General features: G+C 38.3%; 2 protein-coding genes across 3 annotated transcripts; one reads left to right on the top strand and one right to left on the bottom strand.

Moving 5' to 3' along the window:
• Window positions 1–33: 33 nt before the first annotated feature.
• LOC133880057 (UPF0481 protein At3g47200-like) lies at window positions 34–2,394 on the bottom strand. Of its 2 annotated transcripts, XM_062318930.1 has the most exons (3): window positions 2,211–2,391; window positions 1,499–1,647; window positions 34–976 (listed from the first exon to the last, which is right to left on the bottom strand). In XM_062318930.1, exons 2-3 carry the CDS (start codon window positions 1,640–1,642, stop codon window positions 275–277), a joined length of 846 nt encoding a protein of 281 aa, XP_062174914.1. In that variant the 5' UTR covers window positions 1,643–1,647; window positions 2,211–2,391; the 3' UTR covers window positions 34–274. The 2 variants fall into 2 exon arrangements, with proteins under 2 accessions (XP_062174914.1, XP_062174913.1); XM_062318929.1 differs by having other exon boundaries at window positions 34–1,647; window positions 2,211–2,394.
• Window positions 2,395–3,754: 1,360 nt separating this feature from the next.
• Window positions 3,755–4,624, top strand: LOC133879165 (uncharacterized). The gene has a single exon (XM_062317702.1). It carries the CDS (start codon window positions 3,755–3,757, stop codon window positions 4,622–4,624), a length of 870 nt encoding a protein of 289 aa, XP_062173686.1.
• The last annotated feature ends 14,571 nt before the right edge of the window (window positions 4,625–19,195 follow it).

The raw sequence follows: 19,195 nt of genomic DNA, 5'->3' as shown, positions 1-19,195 counted from the left end.
TCTCACCACTAGCTTATTTCAAAACTTAAAAAATTATGAATTTAATAATTTAACTAATAATATAACGGGCAATACAAGAACAAGACATTAGGATATCTCATAGGATATAATGCTAATAACTGAGAATAGAATTCTAATCTCTAAAATACATACTCCATCAGGACATAGTGCTAATAACAGAACATATCACAAGCTGAAAATAATTACAAAATTGAAATGCAATCTAGTAGAACTAAAAGCAAAGCACTCTAACAAACACAAAATCACAAATGTTTCAATGCTTCATGACAAAAGGCCTAAGGAAGTTCCCGAAAGTAAAACCAAGGACAAAAATTCCAGCAATAGTTGCAGTGCCTCTCCAAAAATCGCGGAAGTATACACTTGTTAGGGATGCCACGAGACGGTTCCAAGAGTTATCACAATGCTCATTAAGCTGTTTGTAGAGATCGTGGTAATATGATTCACTTTCAATAATTTGATGGCCAAGTGTGTTGATCAGAGTAGTCACTGCTTTGCTGCTACCGCGCCTATTGACAATCACCTTTTTATCAACGAGCAAACACACATCTTTTTTAGTGGTGATAAGACAATCCCACAACAAAACATAATTGCAGATGTACGTGTCAGATGGATAATGACACTGCTCCAGAGCCATGAGGTTTCGGAAAAGAGGTTCAGTTTGGTCATCTATCACAAGTTGTGGGACTTTCAAAAAACACTGCACACTCTTAAAGCAGCAATAGGATTTCAAGCATGGTAAGCAAGAGAAGAGCCATGAGAGATTGAAGCATGGATAGCTTTCCAAGCATTTAGCCTTAGAGAATTTTATGTCAAGCATGGATTTCTTACTCAAATCTATGTCAACTAATGGTTTGAACTGCAATCCTGCCTCGTCAAGCTTTGTGGCTGTATATCTTAGATGTTCTGTATGTTCTTTCGGATTAGGTTTTGAATCCGTAGGACAGTAAAACGTTCTCTGCAAATCAGTGAAATGTTTTACTTTCTTGGCCTTGACTATTTGGTGCTTACCAGAGAAGAAGAACTTACAGGCAAGCTCAAGAAATGGAGTAATTATAATTTTTTCTTCCTTGATGGCAAATTTGTATAACTTTCTGAGAAACTTAAATGGAAGCTGATTCTCCAATAATATCAAGTCCTGCTTTATGTGTGATTCTAGCCACGCATTACTTAATATATAATCATTTTTTTTGCTTTCAGAATTCCTGAGGAAGAGCTCTATGATAAAGATAGCATCAAATAGAATTATTTTCACAAACTCTTTTCCGTCGAGTTGAGGAAAGGTCTCTGAATAGTAATGGCGGATTTGTTTTTCTTCTTTTTCAATGATGCTCTCAAGATCCTTTGGGCTCTTCTTAGTCCGCAAACAGAATTCCTTAAAATATATCAATTTTTGCTGTTTTATGCCCGTCAATTGTTGTAGGGTGTGATGAAATGGGCCAATTGAAACTAGCTTAGGAATGTAGGCTTCTTCGTTTACCTTACGAAGCTTGTGGGGAACTTTGTAGATGCAGCACTCAGGCCACTTTGCAGGTTCATTGATTTGTGATATGTCAATGGCTAACTCGCATTTTGGTTCTTTTCCAGTGAATTCACTAGCTACGGAGCCGGCTATGCTTTCCATCACAACTATAACATAATCACAATAAAAATGTTTTACTTTTCCAAGTTTTCACACAAACACACTTTAGGAATCGTTAAATCACTACTTCTTTCAAAAGTTTAAGCTAATAGAAAATAGATAATTTAATTTATAATTTACCACTTTCTCTCACATGTGGACTCAAAACTCTCCTTAATTAGTAAAGTTCAATACGTGAAATATTTAGTTGGAATATGACGTGAATGACCTAGACAAAGTTCGAATTCAATATCTTTACTTTCATACTGTGTTAAATCACCATTTGCCCTTAATGTTTAAGCCAATAAAAATTAATTTATTTAAAATTATTTAATTTGTATTCTAACAAACTCTAAGATCCTTAAATTTTGACTTGTTATATATATCTCGATATCTAAGTTTTCATTTCTTTGTTTTAAGTCATCAATTGGACATGAGTTTGAACTTAAAGAAAAAAAATTTAAGTTTAGAAATCCAGTGTATAAATAAAATCAAGTACTATATCATTAAAGAAATTTTTAACACATCTTATCAGAGAGTAGATAGTAAAGTGAAAGAGAGAGTAAGGAACCTGGATAATCCGCTAGCAATTGCAATTTATCTTTTTTCCATATATGTATTGCTTAATTGAGAGCTCCGGAATTCCTCCTCTTCAGTTCCAACACTCAGGATTTCTCTGGCTTCAATTTCTTACTCGTAATATGTCCTCTCTTCTTCCTCTTGCAGTACCCATGTGTATATATTTATAGATATAGTTCTTTCCTGGCTGGCCAATCAATGTCAAGTCTCACACAAAGCACGCATGCTTTCGCAAAATCAATGGTTCAGAATGGTTGGAAAATGTCAATGGGGCTATCAATAGGGCTATTAGAAAAATGTAGAATAGTATTTCTCCTTGTAAAGAGAGAAGAATTATCAATTCGATCCTGTCGAGGGATTAAATTAATTGTGAGAGCGCCATTGCTTGGAAAGCAACAATCGAATCCAATTAAGCAGATGTCCAATTTATTATATCATCTGATCATCTCTTCTCTCTCTAATAATACCGTATATGGTAGGCGACTAGTTCAATCTTTCACATTGAATAGTCAATTCTCTATATAGAAAAAAACAAAAACAAAAGAATGGTAGATTCTCTAGTGAGGTTAGTAGCGTTGAAAATACGTGCAATAATAAGTCTTCGAACTTGCTATCTGCATATTCGAATGCGGATAATAGTTTAAAAATATGATATGTGGTTAATAACTGTATTCGCATTTTCTTTATATATAATATGTTTGGATTTGTAATATGCTGTAGATCCGTTGTCATAAACATCGACTTATGAATTACAAATATATTAAAATTGGGGTAAGGGTTTTGTACCGCTTCTGTGTTGCAAACTGATTATTATTCTATGTCGTAGAAATTAGATTAAATCAATAATTTTCAAAATCAAAATTTTATAATACTGTAAAGTAAAAACTAAACAAATAATATAAAAAAAAAAATCGTCAACAAATCATTCAATAATCACTGAACAAATCATTTAAGCTATTTAATAATTCTCACCCTCACCCAATTTTTTTTAATTAACCCATTAACTCTACTTGGACCACTTTCTAAATGCAAACCTCCAACTTTCAAGCCATCATTCACGAATATCATGATTCAAAAAGACAAAATTCACTACAAATCACAAATTCACAATATAACAAATTGACAATGATTCCACTTTCACACATTTTTAAAAGATTAAAACCTTCTCAAATTTAAAATACCACTATAAACCTTATTAATAGAATGTGCTCATTAATTAGTGTTTAGTAGATTAAGATCAACTTGCTTGTGCTATTTAATAGATATTTTTTACGGATTATTTGACAACTATCAATATTTTGATAATATTAACGAAGACTTGAAATAAATTAATACTGCAGAATTTTCCTTGCTAAAGGAAAATATTCTGCTCTAACAAATTCCGACAAATAAGGTCAACCAAAGTATAAGCTCTTCCCCCTGAGTCTCGACGATCTGTGACTTTTGGGGTGAAGTTTTTTGTCCTCTAGCCTTTGAGGTTGAGAGTTTTGTGCCGGGTTTTTTCCTTGTCTCTGTTTTATTGGTTACTCTGCCCCCATGGAGGACGATCTTGCGGACATGTGGAGAAATTTTTCCCTTATGGAGGAGGAGAATGTGGGGGTATCGGTGGGTAGCGATGAATTGGAACCCCTGGTGTCTAGGGGAGAAGCATGCGTTGTGGTGAAAATCCAGTCGGACAGGGTGATTCCTAAAGACTTTTTTAAGACTCCTCTGCTTCGTGCATGGAGACCATCAGGTGCTGTTTCGTTCAGAGTTCTGGGGGAGAATCTTTTCCTTGCTGATTTTGAAAATGTATGGGATAAGACCAGGATATTGGAGGGGCGTCCATGGTTGCTTGATGGGAATCTCATCTCGGTGGTAGATTTCGATGGCACAACCCCTCCAACTCAGATAACTTTTGATAAGGAGGCTTTCTGGATTCGTATGTACAATCTCCCGTTGGCTTGCATGGGGAAGGAAGTTGGCCAAAAGATTGGTGCATCTGTGGGTACGGTAGATGATATCGATATTCTGGATGATGAAGTGGGGTGGGGGGAATATCTACGAGTCCGCATAGTCCTGGATATTACAAAGCCCTTGGCTCGGGGAAGGATGCTCCATCTGGAAGATAAATCTATATGGATTCCTTTCAAATATGAGAAGATTCCCAAGTTCTGCTATAGTTGCGGGGTGATCAAGCATTGCAAAACTGGATGCAGGAACTTGGGAAATAGGAGAAGTGGAGGAGAGGCTCCTTTTGGTTCCTGGCTCAAGGTATCCTTGCCTGGACGCCGCATGGGAGGAGCTGAGAGATATGGGAGACCAAAAGAACCCAGAGAAAGGGAGTGGAGACCAACAAATGAGGGTTCCAGTTCCATGGGTGACAGTAATTCAGCTCTGAAAGGTGACGGGGTGCTAAAGGTTTAGTGGGTGGCGGCGCTTCGGAGCAAAACCCTAGTTTCCGGGGGTCGTGGGATCGTCAACCCATTTTGGAAGGGGAGCGCACTTCTCGGGTAACGTCTAAAACGGCTGCAGAACTAATTAAGGCAGAAGGAGTGAAACGAGGAAATGGTTCGCCCATTCTTGATGATCACGTTATGACTGATGAAGAATGCGGCTCGTTGGGTAACGCTGGCGTAAAATCTGCTGCAATTATGGAAGGAGATGTTTCGGAAAGAACCGTTACTGATCCCACCCCAAGCCAGAAGCGGAAAGACTCGTACGTGGAAAAGGCACACATGGATTTTGCTCCAGAGCCTGCGGAGAAGGGTAAATCCGGAAATAACGATATGGTGTATGTTGGAAGTTGGGACTCGGTGGCAGGAAAAATGAAGTACACGTGCGTTGAAAAGGGACAAGCTTGTGTCCAGCTGGTGCAGGATACAGCATCCACCCCTTTTTCTCCACGTGTCTGTTTGGATGAGCATGTCCCACCTGACTTAAGTCAAAAGCCTTCTCATCCACAGAAAGTAATTTCAGATCATGCAGTCCACAGTGACGTTGCTAAGGGACCAAGTTCCCCACAAGTCTCTGGAAGGTCCTATTCTCAATGGGACAAACCTTTTGAGCCTCTTTCGGGCAGTTCTTTCTTCCCCAACGTCTTACAGAGCTCCAAAGGAAAAATCTCAGCTTCGAAGAAGCGGGCAAGGAAAGGACCTCGCTATGCGGTTGGAGGGTCGGCCAAATCTGTGAATGGGAAAGGTAAGAGGAAAGTTGATTTGGTGGCTTCAGAAGGTGGGGAGGGTGGCCATGGAGCGACGAAGAAATCAAAGGTACCCTCAGTTCTTGATCAGGGGGATATGGCGGTGGCTGATGGTCAGCCCCGCCCAGCCAAATGAGTATCCTAGCTTGGAACTGTCGGGGGCTTGGGAACCCCCAGACAGTTCGGATACTTCATCGGATGGTGAAGGACAAGCGACCCCATTTGGTTTTCCTCATAGAAACCAAATGTATGCAGGCTAAGGCCTCCTTTCTTAAAATAAAGCTCGGTTATGATAATGTATTTGCGGTAGACTGTAAGGGTTTGAGTGGTGGACTTATACTTCTCTGGAAGTCGACTTTGAAGCTTGAAATTCAAAACTTTAGCAGACGTCATATTAATGCAATTATTCATTCTGATGGTGTGAATGACTCTCCATGGAAATTCACCGGTTTTTATGGCCATCCGGAGGTTGCTAAGAGGTCTGATGGGTGGTCTCTATTACATCATCTATCAACTCTACAGCCAATCCCCTGGCTATGCGTTGGGGACTACAATGAAATTTTGACGACTTCTGAAATGTCTGGAGTTCACTATCGGGCTCGAAGCCAAATGGAGCTGTTTCAAAAAGCTTTGGAGCAATGCAGGCTGCAAGATCTTGGTTTCCGGGGACCAAAATTCACTTGGACAAATGGCAGGCAAGGGGCAGATCATACGATGGAGAGACTGGATCGGGCTATGGCTAACATGGAGTGGTGCGAATTGTTTGATGTCGTGGAGGTCTCAATCCTTGCCAGAATCTGTTCTGACCATAATCCGATTCATGTTGTTTATTCAACCAGTAGCGCCATAAAGTGGAATAAAAGGAGGCAATTTAGATTTGAAGCAGATTGGCTGATTCAAAGAGAGCCCAGGAAAATCATTAGGAAGGAGTGGAGAATAAAACCTTTGTCATCAAACAAATGGTGTAATGTGGGGAAAAGGTTGTCGGGTTGCCGAAGATCCCTTCAACAGTGGGTCAGGAAACAAGTTAAATCAGTGGAGGATCAGATTAAGGCCAAATCCAATGATCTACTCGCCTTACAAGCTAGTGAGGGGCAGGTTGGAAATGAAGGGGAAAAAAAACTTAAAGCAGAGCTAAACTCTCTATTGGAACAAGAAGAATTGAAATGGAGGCAGAGAGCAAAGGAAAATTGGCTGAAGAATGGAGATCGAAACACAAAATACTTTCATGCTTGTGCCAACCAACGTAGCAAGAAAAATACTATCTGCGAAGTATTGGATATAGATGGCCGGGAGTGTGTTAATCAAGCTGATATAGAGAATGCTTTTGTGGGCTATTTTCAAGTCTTGTTTACTGCTGGAGATTCTCTAGAGGTGGAGGCCTGCACAAAGCCGGTGGAGAGGAAGGTTAATGCACAGATGAATCAAAAGCTTCTTGCAGATTTCACAAGGCCAGAGATCTTTGATGCCCTTCAACAAATGGCTCCTATGAAAGCGCCCGGTCCGGATGGTTTTCCAGCCTGTTTTTTCCAACAAAATTGGGAAACAATTCAAAATGAGGTGTGTGATGCAGTCCTTCATTTTTTTCAGACAGGTATTTTAGATGAAAAGATCAATGCGACTAATATCGCCTTGATCCCAAAAGTTCCCAACCCTGTTTGTGTTACTGATTTCCGCCCTATTAGCCTTTGTAATGTTTTATACAAGATTATTTCTAAGGTCTTGGCTAATAGACTCAAAGGTGTATTGCCAGTTATCATTTCTAGCTCCCAGAGCGCTTTTATTCCAGGCAGACTAATAACAGATAACATTTTGGCGGCTTATGAGACAATGCATACTATGCAGACCCGGATGTGGAGTAAAGTGGGATATATGGGCCTAAAATTGGACATGAGTAAAGCCTATGACAGGGTGGAATGGAATTTTCTTGAAGCTATGATGAGCAAGTTGGGTTTTGATGCTAGGTGGATTCGGTTGGTAATGGTTTGTGTTCGATCTGTTTCCTACTCTGTGGTCGTAAATGGGAAGCCGGTGGGTCATATTAAACCAACCCGTGGTATCAGACAGGGGGACCCCATCTCCCCCTATCTTTTCTTGATTTGTGCTGAATCTTTAAGTTCCCTCATTCAACAAGCAGTTAACACAGGGGTGCTCACAGGGGTTCCCACATCAAAGAGAGGGCCGAGGCTTAGCCATCTGTTCTTTGCAGATGACAGCATGGTTTTCTGTAAGGCTAATTCTGTTGAATGGAGACGTTTATTTAGAATTATGGGCACTTATGAGGCAGGGTCGGGACAGAAGCTCAATATACAAAAAACAGCTATTTTTTTCAGCCGGAATACTAGTGCGGAAAAGAGGGAGGAAATATTATCTTTGTCTGGGCTTACAGAGGCTAACCGTATAGATACCTATCTTGGCTTGCCATGCCTTGTTGGGAAATCTCGGGTCCAAGCTTTCAATAATATAAAAGACAGAATTTGGAAGAAGCTACAGGATTGGAAGGTCAAGTTTCTGTCGCAGGCAGGGAAAGAAATTCTACTTAAGGCAGTGATCCAAGCCATTCCTACGTACAGCATGAGTGTGTTCCAACTTCCTATCACCCTGTGCAGAGAGATAAACAGCATGATGCAACGTTTCTGGTGGGGTCATATTTCAAAGAACTCGAAAATAGCTTGGATGAGTTGGGAGAAAATGGGATGTGCAAAATTAGAAGGGGGTTTGGGATTCAGAGATCTGGTCTTGTTTAACAAGGCACTGTTAGCTAAGCAAGGATGGCGGCTACTTCAAAATCCAGAGTCTCTCACGGCAAAAATTTTCCAAGCCAAATACTATGAGAACTCCTCTTTTTTGGAGGCATCGTTGGGGAACCGGCCTTCCTTTGCCTGGAGAAGCTTGTTATATGCAAAAGAGCTTATTATACAGGGGTCTCTTTGGCGGGTGGGAGATGGAAAGAAGATTAAGATTTGGGGTGACAGATGGGTGCATAGTCCATCTTCCTATGCTATTCAATCTCAAATTAGCAGTCTGCCAGCGGAGACAAGAGTTGCTACTCTTATTGATTTTAACAGGAAGGAGTGGAATTCGGATCTTGTGAGGGAAGTGCTTAGTGAGGAGGAGGCGACAAAGGTCTTAAATATTCCCTTAAGTCCGGTTTTTCCCATTGATCGTCTTATCTGGCTGGGCACCAAATCAGGGCTTTTTTCAGTCCGAAGCGCTTATCACCTCTGCATGGAGCTGCATCAAAAAAGCAAAGGTGAGTGTTCAAACCCAGTGAAAAAAGATGGCTATTGGCAGGATATTTGGTCACTAAAAGCTCCAAATTCTGTGAAGATGTTTTTGTGGAGGGCCAGCAGAAATATTCTTCCCACAAAGTCTAATTTATTCCTAAAAAGAGTTGTTGACTCAAAAACATGCCCCTGCTGCCTAATAGAAGACGAAGACGTTCTCCATGCCCTTTGGAGTTGCCCAGCTGCACAAGATATTTGGGGGTGCGGTCAACGGATTTTCCAGAAGAGCAGTTTCATTGGAACATCCTTTCAGCAACTGTTCAGATATTTCTCTGATAGGCTGTGCAATGAAGACTTGGTGCTGATGGCTTTCTTGTGTCAGAAAATTTGGTTCAGAAGAAACAGAATTGTTTTTGATACGAAATGGATACATCCCTCTACTGTGGTGCAACAAGCTAAGGCTGGCCTTGATGATTTTCAAGCTAGTATTTCATCGTTACCGTCCAGGGAAACAGAAGTAGAGGTAAAGGATTCTCCCAAAGGTTGGCAACCTCCTTTTCCTGGTTCTATTAAAATTAATTGGGATGCATCTATCAATAATTCATTGGGTTGTATTGGTTTTGGAGTTGTGGCTCGGGACTATGCAGGGAAAGTTGTGGGGGCCAAATGTTTATATAGAAGGCAATCTTTTACGCCGGATACTGCTGAGATGTGTGCAGCACTGGAGGCAGTTGTGTTCTGCAAAGAAGCTGGGTTTCGGGATGTCATTATGGAAGGGGATGCTTTGAACGTCGTTAAAGATATAAATTCTAACCCTCCTTATCTTTCTCGACTTGGGCATTTTGTAGAGGCTATTAAGAGGGAGCTTCACTTTTTCCAATCTATCCATTTTGTTTACGCTCCTAGAGAATTAAATTATGCAGCACACGGCCTCGCAAAGGAGGCTTCTGGGTTTTGTTTAGATCGTGTGTGGTTGGAAGAGACTCCCAGTTGTATTTCTGATGTTGTTCTTAGGGAACAGATTGTCCCTAGATCCTAATTGTTGGATCACTATTTGATGATTTATGAAGAATGATTCGATTTGTTCAAAAAAAAAAAAAAAAAATTAATACTGCAGAAATTTAAGAGTCTTTCTTTATACCTAGTATTGACCCACAAAAGAAGAGCCTTCACAACAGTTTAAGTCTTTGTCTTCGTCTTTCTTTCTTTTTTCTTTCTTTTAGAAAAGTTTAAGTCTTTGTTAATTGGCTGAGTGGCCATGTGAAAAAGCATGCAAGAAAGAGATCTCGCAACCTCGGCTTTTGTGAAAATAAAAATATGGTTTCCATGGCAACAAATTAAATAAATAAAAACTCTAACAAACATAGCCTAAAGGCCGAGATGCTCATACAGATTACAGTTGGCGTGGCAGACATGTCACAAAATAATTTCATTCACCTATTCAGCCTCGTGTTAGATTTATTTATTTATTTATATATATTTCTTTAATTGTTTCCCGAAAGATATATATCAAGATTCTAAACTTAGATTAATTGACCCGTTACAAATGGAACATTATTAACTAATGTGGAGTTTATTTATCGAAGATGATCAAAATAATTAATAAAAGGAAATGTTACAGATACCAATAAATAAGCTCCACATCATTCTAATAAGATTTTCTTTGTAAAAGTTTAAGGACAATATAGTTGATGTGGAGCTTATAAATAACAAATATTTAAGCTCCACATCATTTAATCCCTATATAATAACAATATAGTTGAAAAAGGTTAGACTTCTAAGTGTTTTACAATTTTATTTTTTTTTTTAAAAAATGTTTTGGCACATGTAAGTATGCAATTAAATGATGTTAAAAATATTTTTTTTTTAGGGATTGATATGTCTTAAATTACATGTTAACACGTGACAAGTTATGGGAACAGATCTTCCTCCTCCTCAAACAGCGTGAACAAGGAGGAGTTTTTAAGGTCAAAATTGCTAGAAAAATTAACGAGAGGAGAGCGAGAGAGACCAAGCTCTATGGTAAAGAGAGACTAAGCTCTTGATTTTGGTGGCAATTTGTAATTAACATAGTTGCAAATTCCCTTTGTCTTCTCAGAACAGTTACATTCTTGTAATATGTTACGTGTCAGCTTTTTGATTGGCTACAAATTGAACGTTGCTATAGTAACTTTTGTAAATGAGGGAAACCCCATGGCTAGTTGAGCAATACTATAAGGATAAGAGGATCTATGTCTTTTTTAAATCCTTTCAAAATTGATGTATCTTTTAAAAACACAATTTGATCAAAATTTAATAGAGATCTGTCACATATGTAATGGTGATTTTAAAAATCACAACAATTTTGAGATGACTCAAATAAGACAAGAGTCTTCCTTATAATATTTGTTGGTTTGTTTTAATTGGCTACATTCTAGTTGATAAAAATATTTCCATTTCAAGGATTTCCATAACAGGGACACCGTATTTCTAGAGTCTTCTAGAAGAATATTGTAGAATATTAATTTCAATATGGAAAGGACTGATCAATTCATAAATCTGCATAAAATATCCCTAAGAAGGAAAGGTCTTGGTGAAGGAAATATTTTGGAGACTTTATACTTCAGAAAGTTAGTTTTTCCCTATAGCCCGTCCGGACGTCCAGATGCCAGAGTCTGAACAGCCAACTCAGAGTCTTATGAAGGTCCGAACGGCTCAACTGATGCAAGCCACAGAGAGCATCTGTCTGTAAGAAGTCCAAACAGCCCAGCAAACGCGAGCCATAGAGAGCAACCATATGCACAAAGGTCCAGACACTGATGCGACGACTGCGGAGGGAGGAAGCACTTTATGCAACCGTCCAGATGTTAGGGTTGCAAGTCCGGATATGCTTTAGTGATTTCTTGAAGTTTTTAGTTGTCGATTTAGACGCCAGAAGCCAAGTTCGAACGCCGCCTATGCAAATTCGAGTTTGAGTAGAATTAGGATTTTTGAAGCCTATTTAAAGAGGCTCATAGGTTGTGTAATTTTAAGAATTTAGTGTAGAATTCCAATGTACTAAGAGATGGTGTTTAGGCAGAAATTGTTAGATATGCTAACTCTCCTAGAGTTTTATTTGGTGTTGTATTGTTCAACCGTTTGAAGTCTAACTTAGAGATGACTTCTAAGTTAAAAGGATCCATTGAGGCGTTCATGTATAGGTACGTATTTGAGTTCAAGGTACTACTACTGCAAAATGATTTGTGAGTATTATTATCTTGTAACTAGCTATTTCTTCTGAATAATGGATTTTCTGGGTTTAGTTGCCACAGAGTGGCTTTTCTCTTTGGTACATAGAGTTTTCACTTCGTAACCAAAATATATGTGTCTATTGCTTTTATGCTTTTATATTTTGGTTTCATGTTTTACGGTTGATTACACCTTTTAGGAGTCATTATTATTTTTCAATTGGTATTAGAGCGGGTTCACTTTTTTTTGATTTATTTCCTGAGTGTTTACCGTGACTCCTACCATGTCTCTGAATTTTAATTTTGTCTCTATTTTTTATGGTACTAATTATGGCTATTGGAAAGTGCGAATGAGATTTTTTTCTAAAATCTATAGACATTTGGCACATAGTTGAGTCTAGATGGACCCCACCAGAAGCACCAACTGTTGAATGGACTATCATTCAAACTCATTCGCGTATTTCGAATGACAAGGCCTTAAATGCCATCTGCCAAACACTTTCACCATCTGAATTCTCGCGAATCTCACATTGTGAAATTGCCCAAGATGTATGGAAAATACTAGAAACCACATATGAAGGCACAAAAATTGTAAGATTTGCCAAACTTCAAATGTTGGTTTCCTAGTTTGAAGGAATGAAGATGCTAGAAGACGAATCTTTTAATGAGTTTCACACCAAAATTGCTGATTTGAGAAACTCTATGATAAATCTTGGGAAGAAAGTTTCATATTTAAAACTCATCAAAAAGATTCTTAGATCTTTGCATGAAAGGTTCCGTATTAAGGTAACCACTATTGAAGAAAGCAAAGATCTTGATGAGATGAAAGTAGAAAAGCTTGTAGGTTCTCTTCTAACTTATGAGTTGACCTTGCTTCCTGTCAAAAAGAACAAATCCATTGCTCTCAAAGCTACCAAAGGTAAGAACAAAACTTCTTCCGATGAATAAACTGATGATGAGGATGGATTGGCTATGCTTGCCAGGAAATTCAAAAAATTGATGAAATCTAAAATATTCAAAAGATCTACCGATAATTTTCAAGGTAACCCCAAAAGTGTTGAACAAATTGATACTAACGAAAATTATTTTTGAGGTCCTAGATGTTTTGAATGTTCAAAAAGTTTTGGGCACATTAGAGTAGATTGTAGAAACCTCAAGCAGGCAAAAGGTAAGGCTCTCAATGCCACTCTCAGTGATGATTCAGAGAATGAAGAGACTCCAGGTACGCATCATTGGTCATATCAGACCACACTATCCTCAAATCTACTCTCAAAAGCTTAGGATCAAGAATCAAGAGCTAAAGGGGGGAAAATTTGGCACAAGACCTTCCAAGCTTCATCATGCTCCTCGGCAAAAGAAGCAATACCCCCAAAGGGCTGCTCCCTCATGTCGTCACTGTGAGAAGACTGGCCACAACAAGGACAACTGTTTCAAGTTGAAGCCTCAGAAGACCAAAGAGAATCAGCTCTTTGAAGGGCTATTCAGCATGATGAAGAGTGTCTTGAGCAGGTTAGACACACTGGACAAGGCTCACATTCCTACACCAAAAGTCAAGAAGGTATGGGTAAGAAAGAATGAGATCATTCACCCCTTGAGGGTGAGTGGACTCATCTAATGATAAGGTGAGTATTTAGCATGCCTAGGATCATGGTTCCTATCCTAGAGCATATCTGGATCTATGCATTGCATATATCTAACATTCATTGACATATTGATTTGATCATGGTTTGCATCCTTATTTGGAACTTTATCCTTATCATTCTCTAGTTTCCTTTAGAGAATTTTCCGCATGCTTTGATGATGATAGCAGAAAAAGCACATCGGACAGCTGTTTTTTTTGGTAGTATCAAACTTCTCTAGAAGGACAGGTTTGTATTTCTTGACATGCTAGATTTAGGCTTTGATATCTTAGTCATCTCTGAAAAGCATGTGTGTGTGTGTGTGTGTGTGTGTGTTTTTTTTTTTTTTTTTTCCTGTTTAATTTTCAACAATATATATATATATATATAAGGGAGATGCAGTACAAAAGTTGTTTTTTCTTGTGTTTAGCTTTCAGATATCTCATGTATATTTACATGATATCTCAATCTTTTGTGCATTAATGAAATATGCTTATATGTAATTGAGATTTCTTTGTATAATATCTGTTGAGTTTCTCTACTACATCTAAAAGCTAGATAGTTTATTCATCTCATGCAATGAATTTGTGCACTATTCAAAACTCTTCTAAGGTAATTTTTTTTTTTTTTAATCTCTGGTTTTTAACACTGAATATTCTAATAAGAGATATTTTGTTTTGCTAAGATGGTCAAATTGACCAACTCGCTAGTTAAATCTAGAACTTAAAAATTCTTGCATTCTTTCTAAGTTGCAGCACTAAGTGTTAAAAAGTAATAATTTTTCAGAAAATATGGATAAATAAAAAGTTTAACTGCTAATTGTGTTGTTAAACTGTTCTTATACTTGTCCCTATAGAAAGAGTCGGTGATCAAATCATTACGAAAAGAGACGATCACTAACGGACTAAGTACAAAAAAAAGTGTTGTGACTTAGGGGGAATGTATTAGATGAGAGTGGCTAGTCCTAGTAAGATAAAGTTTGACTTTTGAGTAATCCAGCAATAATTTTTTCTTATTTAGAAAATTCAATTGTTTTAAACCTTATCTGTGAACATATTGCCTTATTGAGAAAGCTATCACACACTACACACTTGGCATGAGTTGAGTAAATTGTTTAAATTTCATATCTGTAGAGAAATTTTTAGCTCATAAATTACTTGAGCATATTAGGGAATTTTTTTTTTCCTGCTATTTTCTACTAATTTTAGGTTCTGTGTGAAGCGTTCGGACATCTATGGATAGAGTCCAGACACGCATGACAATGTCGTTTTGACAAACTGCCGTCTGGACAAGCGACCCAGGGTACATAAAACCCTTGCTTTCCCCCCAACCGCCGCACCTATTCATATTTTCTTGAGATTTTCATTTGTTTCTCTCTCGATTTATCTTGTTCTCTTCTCGAGTTTTTGGTGCTTTTTCATCTTTTCTGCATTTTCTCTTTTATCCAATATTTCCAGGTATGTCCTTTCACTCACTTTCATAAATGTTTGAACATAGGAATTTCGGATATTTGCCTGAGATTAATGCTCGCTTGTTGGGGTTGGTAATTTATTTTGGTATTAATTACATGCATGCACGTAATATTTTTACTTGGCCTATTTTAGGTTTGCATGTACCATAATATTTGGTTAATATTAGTTATGCATGCACTTGTTATTTTTGCATGTCCTATACTAGTTTTGCACGTGCAATTACTATTGGACTAGATCATTTTTCGCACGCTTATATTTTGTCATACTGCTTAAGGCATGCCTATCATGTGCTAATATTTTGATCATACTGTTTCTGACATGCTAAAGAGATCTTTTTTTTTTTTGGATGATTGGTGCATGTTTTGGGAATATTTTTCTGTTTTGCTTTACATATATGTCTAGCCAAAACAAGAAGTCAAAAACAGAGATTGCCGCTGCAAGGGCAAGGATTGAGAAACAGACCATAGTGATAGAACAGGCCGTTGTAAGACAAGATTTCATGGTCCCTCCTTTTGACTTCATGAATAAGATCTTTCAAGAAAATGGCTGGCAGAGCATATTCACTTGCAACAAAGTCTACATTAGACTTGTGTGAGAATTCTATGGGAATTTAAAGATTGATAAGATTTGTCCAATACTGAAGGCCAAAGTGCGTGGACAATCAATCATAGTTGATCCTACTCTTATCAGCACAGTGGCTCACATCCCGCTGGTTCCTGCTGCTCTTGGGATTCCGTATCCAGATTCTGTGGACCCCCCCCCCCCCCTCTCCATGGAAGACTTGAGTTTGTTGTTTGATCCTCAAGGGGCTCAAGATAGGCAAGAAGACATGAAACACATTCCAATTGGCTAGCTGTAATCTCCTCATAGGCTACTAGCTTGCATTATGATGCAAAATCTGTGGTTGCTCTCCAGGAACAACAATATCACCATTCGAAGGGCCAAATTTATGTATGCCATCATCTGACGAATTCAGTTTTGCCCATGCAAACACATTGTTTTGACCATGATGGGGATGCTAGAAGAGCATCAGATGGGATTACCCTATGCCTGTTTCACAAACAGAAAGTATGCGGAAAACAGAGTGAAAGCAGAGTTGAGAGAGAGAGAGAGAGAGAGATATGAGAAAGTTGGGTTGTATTCTCATTTTAATTGAATCAGAAGATACATAATGTGTTTATATACTGTATGAAAAAGAATAACAGAATAACAGCTCATCTATACAGCTCATCAATCATCTATACAAACACGTGGGTTAATATTTCAGCCAGCACATGTAACTACTTCAACTGAACGTAAACTGCAAAACCCCCCCTCAAGATGAAGCATATATGTTAAGAAGATTCATCTTGGATAAAAGAGCAGAGAATGAAGACAAACATAAAGCTTTGGTAAAAATGTCGGCTAGCTGATTTCTGGAACTAACATGTAAAGTGTGAACTAAGCCCTTTTGAATCTGTTCTCTTACAAGATGGCAATCAAGTTCAATGTGTTTTGTTCGTTCATGATATACAGGGTTTGCAGCAATATGGAGAGCAGCTTGACTGTCACAAAAGAGCAACGCTGCTTGAGAATGCGGGACTTGGAAATCTTGAAGCAATGAAGTGAGCCACATTAATTCACAACAAGTAGATGCCATGGATCGATATTCTGCCTCAGCTGAAGATCTAGACACTGTGTGCTGCTTCATTGATTTCCATGAAATGAGAGAGTCACCAAGAAAGATACAAAAACCAGTTACGGATCGACGAGTGTCTGGACAAGCAGCCCAATCCGAGTCACAAAAGGATTTCAATCTCAAATCAGAAGTAGAAGGGAAAAACAAACCCTGGCTGGGGTTGGATTTGAGATATCTGAGAACTCTATATGCAGCATTCATATGAGATTGACAGGGTGCACTCATAAACTGACTTAAAGTTTGAACACAATAAGATAAATCTGGCCTTGTAATAGTAAGATAAAGAAGACGTCCAACTAGTCTTCTATAGGTGGTAGGATCCGAAAGTAAAGGGCCATCAAGACGAGAGAATTTGGCATTTGGATCCATTGGAAACTTCACTGGTTTTGAAGCTAAAAGATCTGAATCTTCAAGAATTTCTAAGGCATATTTCCGTTGACAAGCTGATATACCAAGAGAAGTCCTTGCAATTTCCAGCCCAAGGAAAAATTTAAGTATACCAAGGTCTTTTAATTTGAACTGAGCATTGAGAAGATTAGTGATGTCTGATATAGCATTCGAATCATTACTTGCTAAAACAATATCATCTACATACACCAACAATGCAATATAAGAAGAACCGACACTTCTTGTAAAAAGAGAATAATCAGAACGTGATTGAATGAAACCGTGACTGAGCAAGGCAGTGGAGAACTTGGAAAACCACTGTCTAGAGGCCTGTTTTAAGCCATATAAAGACTTTTTCAAAAGACAAACTTGAGACCCCCCCTTGCTTGAATAACCAGGAGGCAAGCTCATGTACACTTCCTCATCCAAATCCCCATGGAGGAAGGCATTATTGACATCAAGTTGATGAAGATGCCACCCTTTAACAGCAGCAATAGCCAACAAACATCTCACAGTAGTGAGTTTGGCAACGGGTGAAAACGTTTCATAGTAATCGACCCCTTCGGATTGAGTGTAACCCTTGGCTACAAGACGGGCCTTGTATCTCTCGATAGAACCATCAGCCCTATGTTTGATTTTGAACACCCATTTACAACCAATGGTGTGTTTATCAGAAGGTAAATCAGTAAGAACCCAAGTATTATTCTGTTCAAGAGCTGAGATTTCAGCTTGCATGGCATCCCTCCAAAGAGGATCTTTGACAGCTTGGTGAAAAAATTTTGGTTCAACATGAGCAAAGACAGCCAAACTAAAGTGTTTATGAGTTGAAGAAAGCTTATCATAAGACAAAACAGTGGAGAGATCATAAGGAATACCTGAAGAACCAGCTGTCAATGGAACAGAAGATGATGGGAGAGAAGAGGCAGCAAGTTGACAATGATACTCTTGGAGATAACCGGGTTGGTGCCTAATACGAGTGGTTCTTCGAGGAGGAATATTAGGTACATGAGGTAGAGAAACACTAGGAATATTTGAAAGAGATGATACAATTGGAGAGGAAGTAGAATTATGAGAAATAGATTGTGGTGTTTGAAAAGATTCAATATCATTAGGATGGGAAAGAGGCAAAACAATGTTATCATTGGACTCATTATGTGGCAGAGATGATGATGAACAAGACATAGGAAAAGTATTTTCATGAAAAATGACATCACGAGATACAAATATAGACTTAGTGTTAAGATCATATAATTTGTATCCTTTGATGCCATAGGGATAACCTAAGAAAATACAAGCTCTAGCTCGAGGATCAAACTTGGATCGATTTCTAGTTATAGTAGAAGCATAGCAAAGACAACCAAAAACACGAAGATGATTGTAAGGAGGTAAAACTGAATAAAGGGTTTCATAAGGAGATTTATTTGAAAGAAGGGGTGTAGGAATCCGATTGATAAGGTAAGTGGCAGTAAGGACACACTCACCCCAAAAATGATATGAAAGATTGGCTTGAAACCGAAGAGCTCTAGCCACATTAAGGAGATGTTGATGCTTACGCTCAACTATGGCATTTTGTTGTGGAGACTCAACACAACTAAGTTGATGAATGACTCCATGAGAAGAATAAAAATCAACCATGTTAAATTCTGGACCATTATCAGATCTAACACATTTGATTTTAACATTGAACTGAGTAAGAATAAGCTGAAAAAAATTCTGAATGATGATTCTGGTTTGAGATTTACTATGCATTAAGTATACTCATGTAAAACGAGTATAGTCATCCACAATAGTAAGAAAAAAATTGAGATCCATTGGTAGACTTAACAGAAAATGGACCTCATATATCACAGTGAATCAAATCAAAGGATTGTTTTGAAATTGAAGTGCTAACATGAAAAGGCAAACGATGTTGTTTAGCTAAAGGGCAAACTGAACAACATTTATTTGAAACAACATTACAATCAGGAATTATATGTTGCAAAAGTTTAATCCTAGAATCAGAAAGATGACCTAATCGAAAATGCCAAAGATTATTGGAATTGCTAGTAGAAACTTGAGCAGCACCTATGCTGGTAGAAACTGGAACAGCAATAGGTGGAGAAGGCTTCGGATTAGGTATCAACAAGAACAATCCGCCTCTTTCTCTACCCATGCCAATCGTCCTCCAACTTGACAGATGCTGGATGAAGCAAAAATCAGCCAAGAAA

Source organism: Alnus glutinosa, chromosome 10 (assembly GCF_958979055.1).
Source record: "Alnus glutinosa chromosome 10, dhAlnGlut1.1, whole genome shotgun sequence".
NCBI lineage: Eukaryota > Viridiplantae > Streptophyta > Magnoliopsida > Fagales > Betulaceae > Alnus > Alnus glutinosa.
The sequence above is the reverse complement of the archived record's forward strand: the minus strand, read 5'-3'. Positions and strand labels throughout refer to the sequence as shown.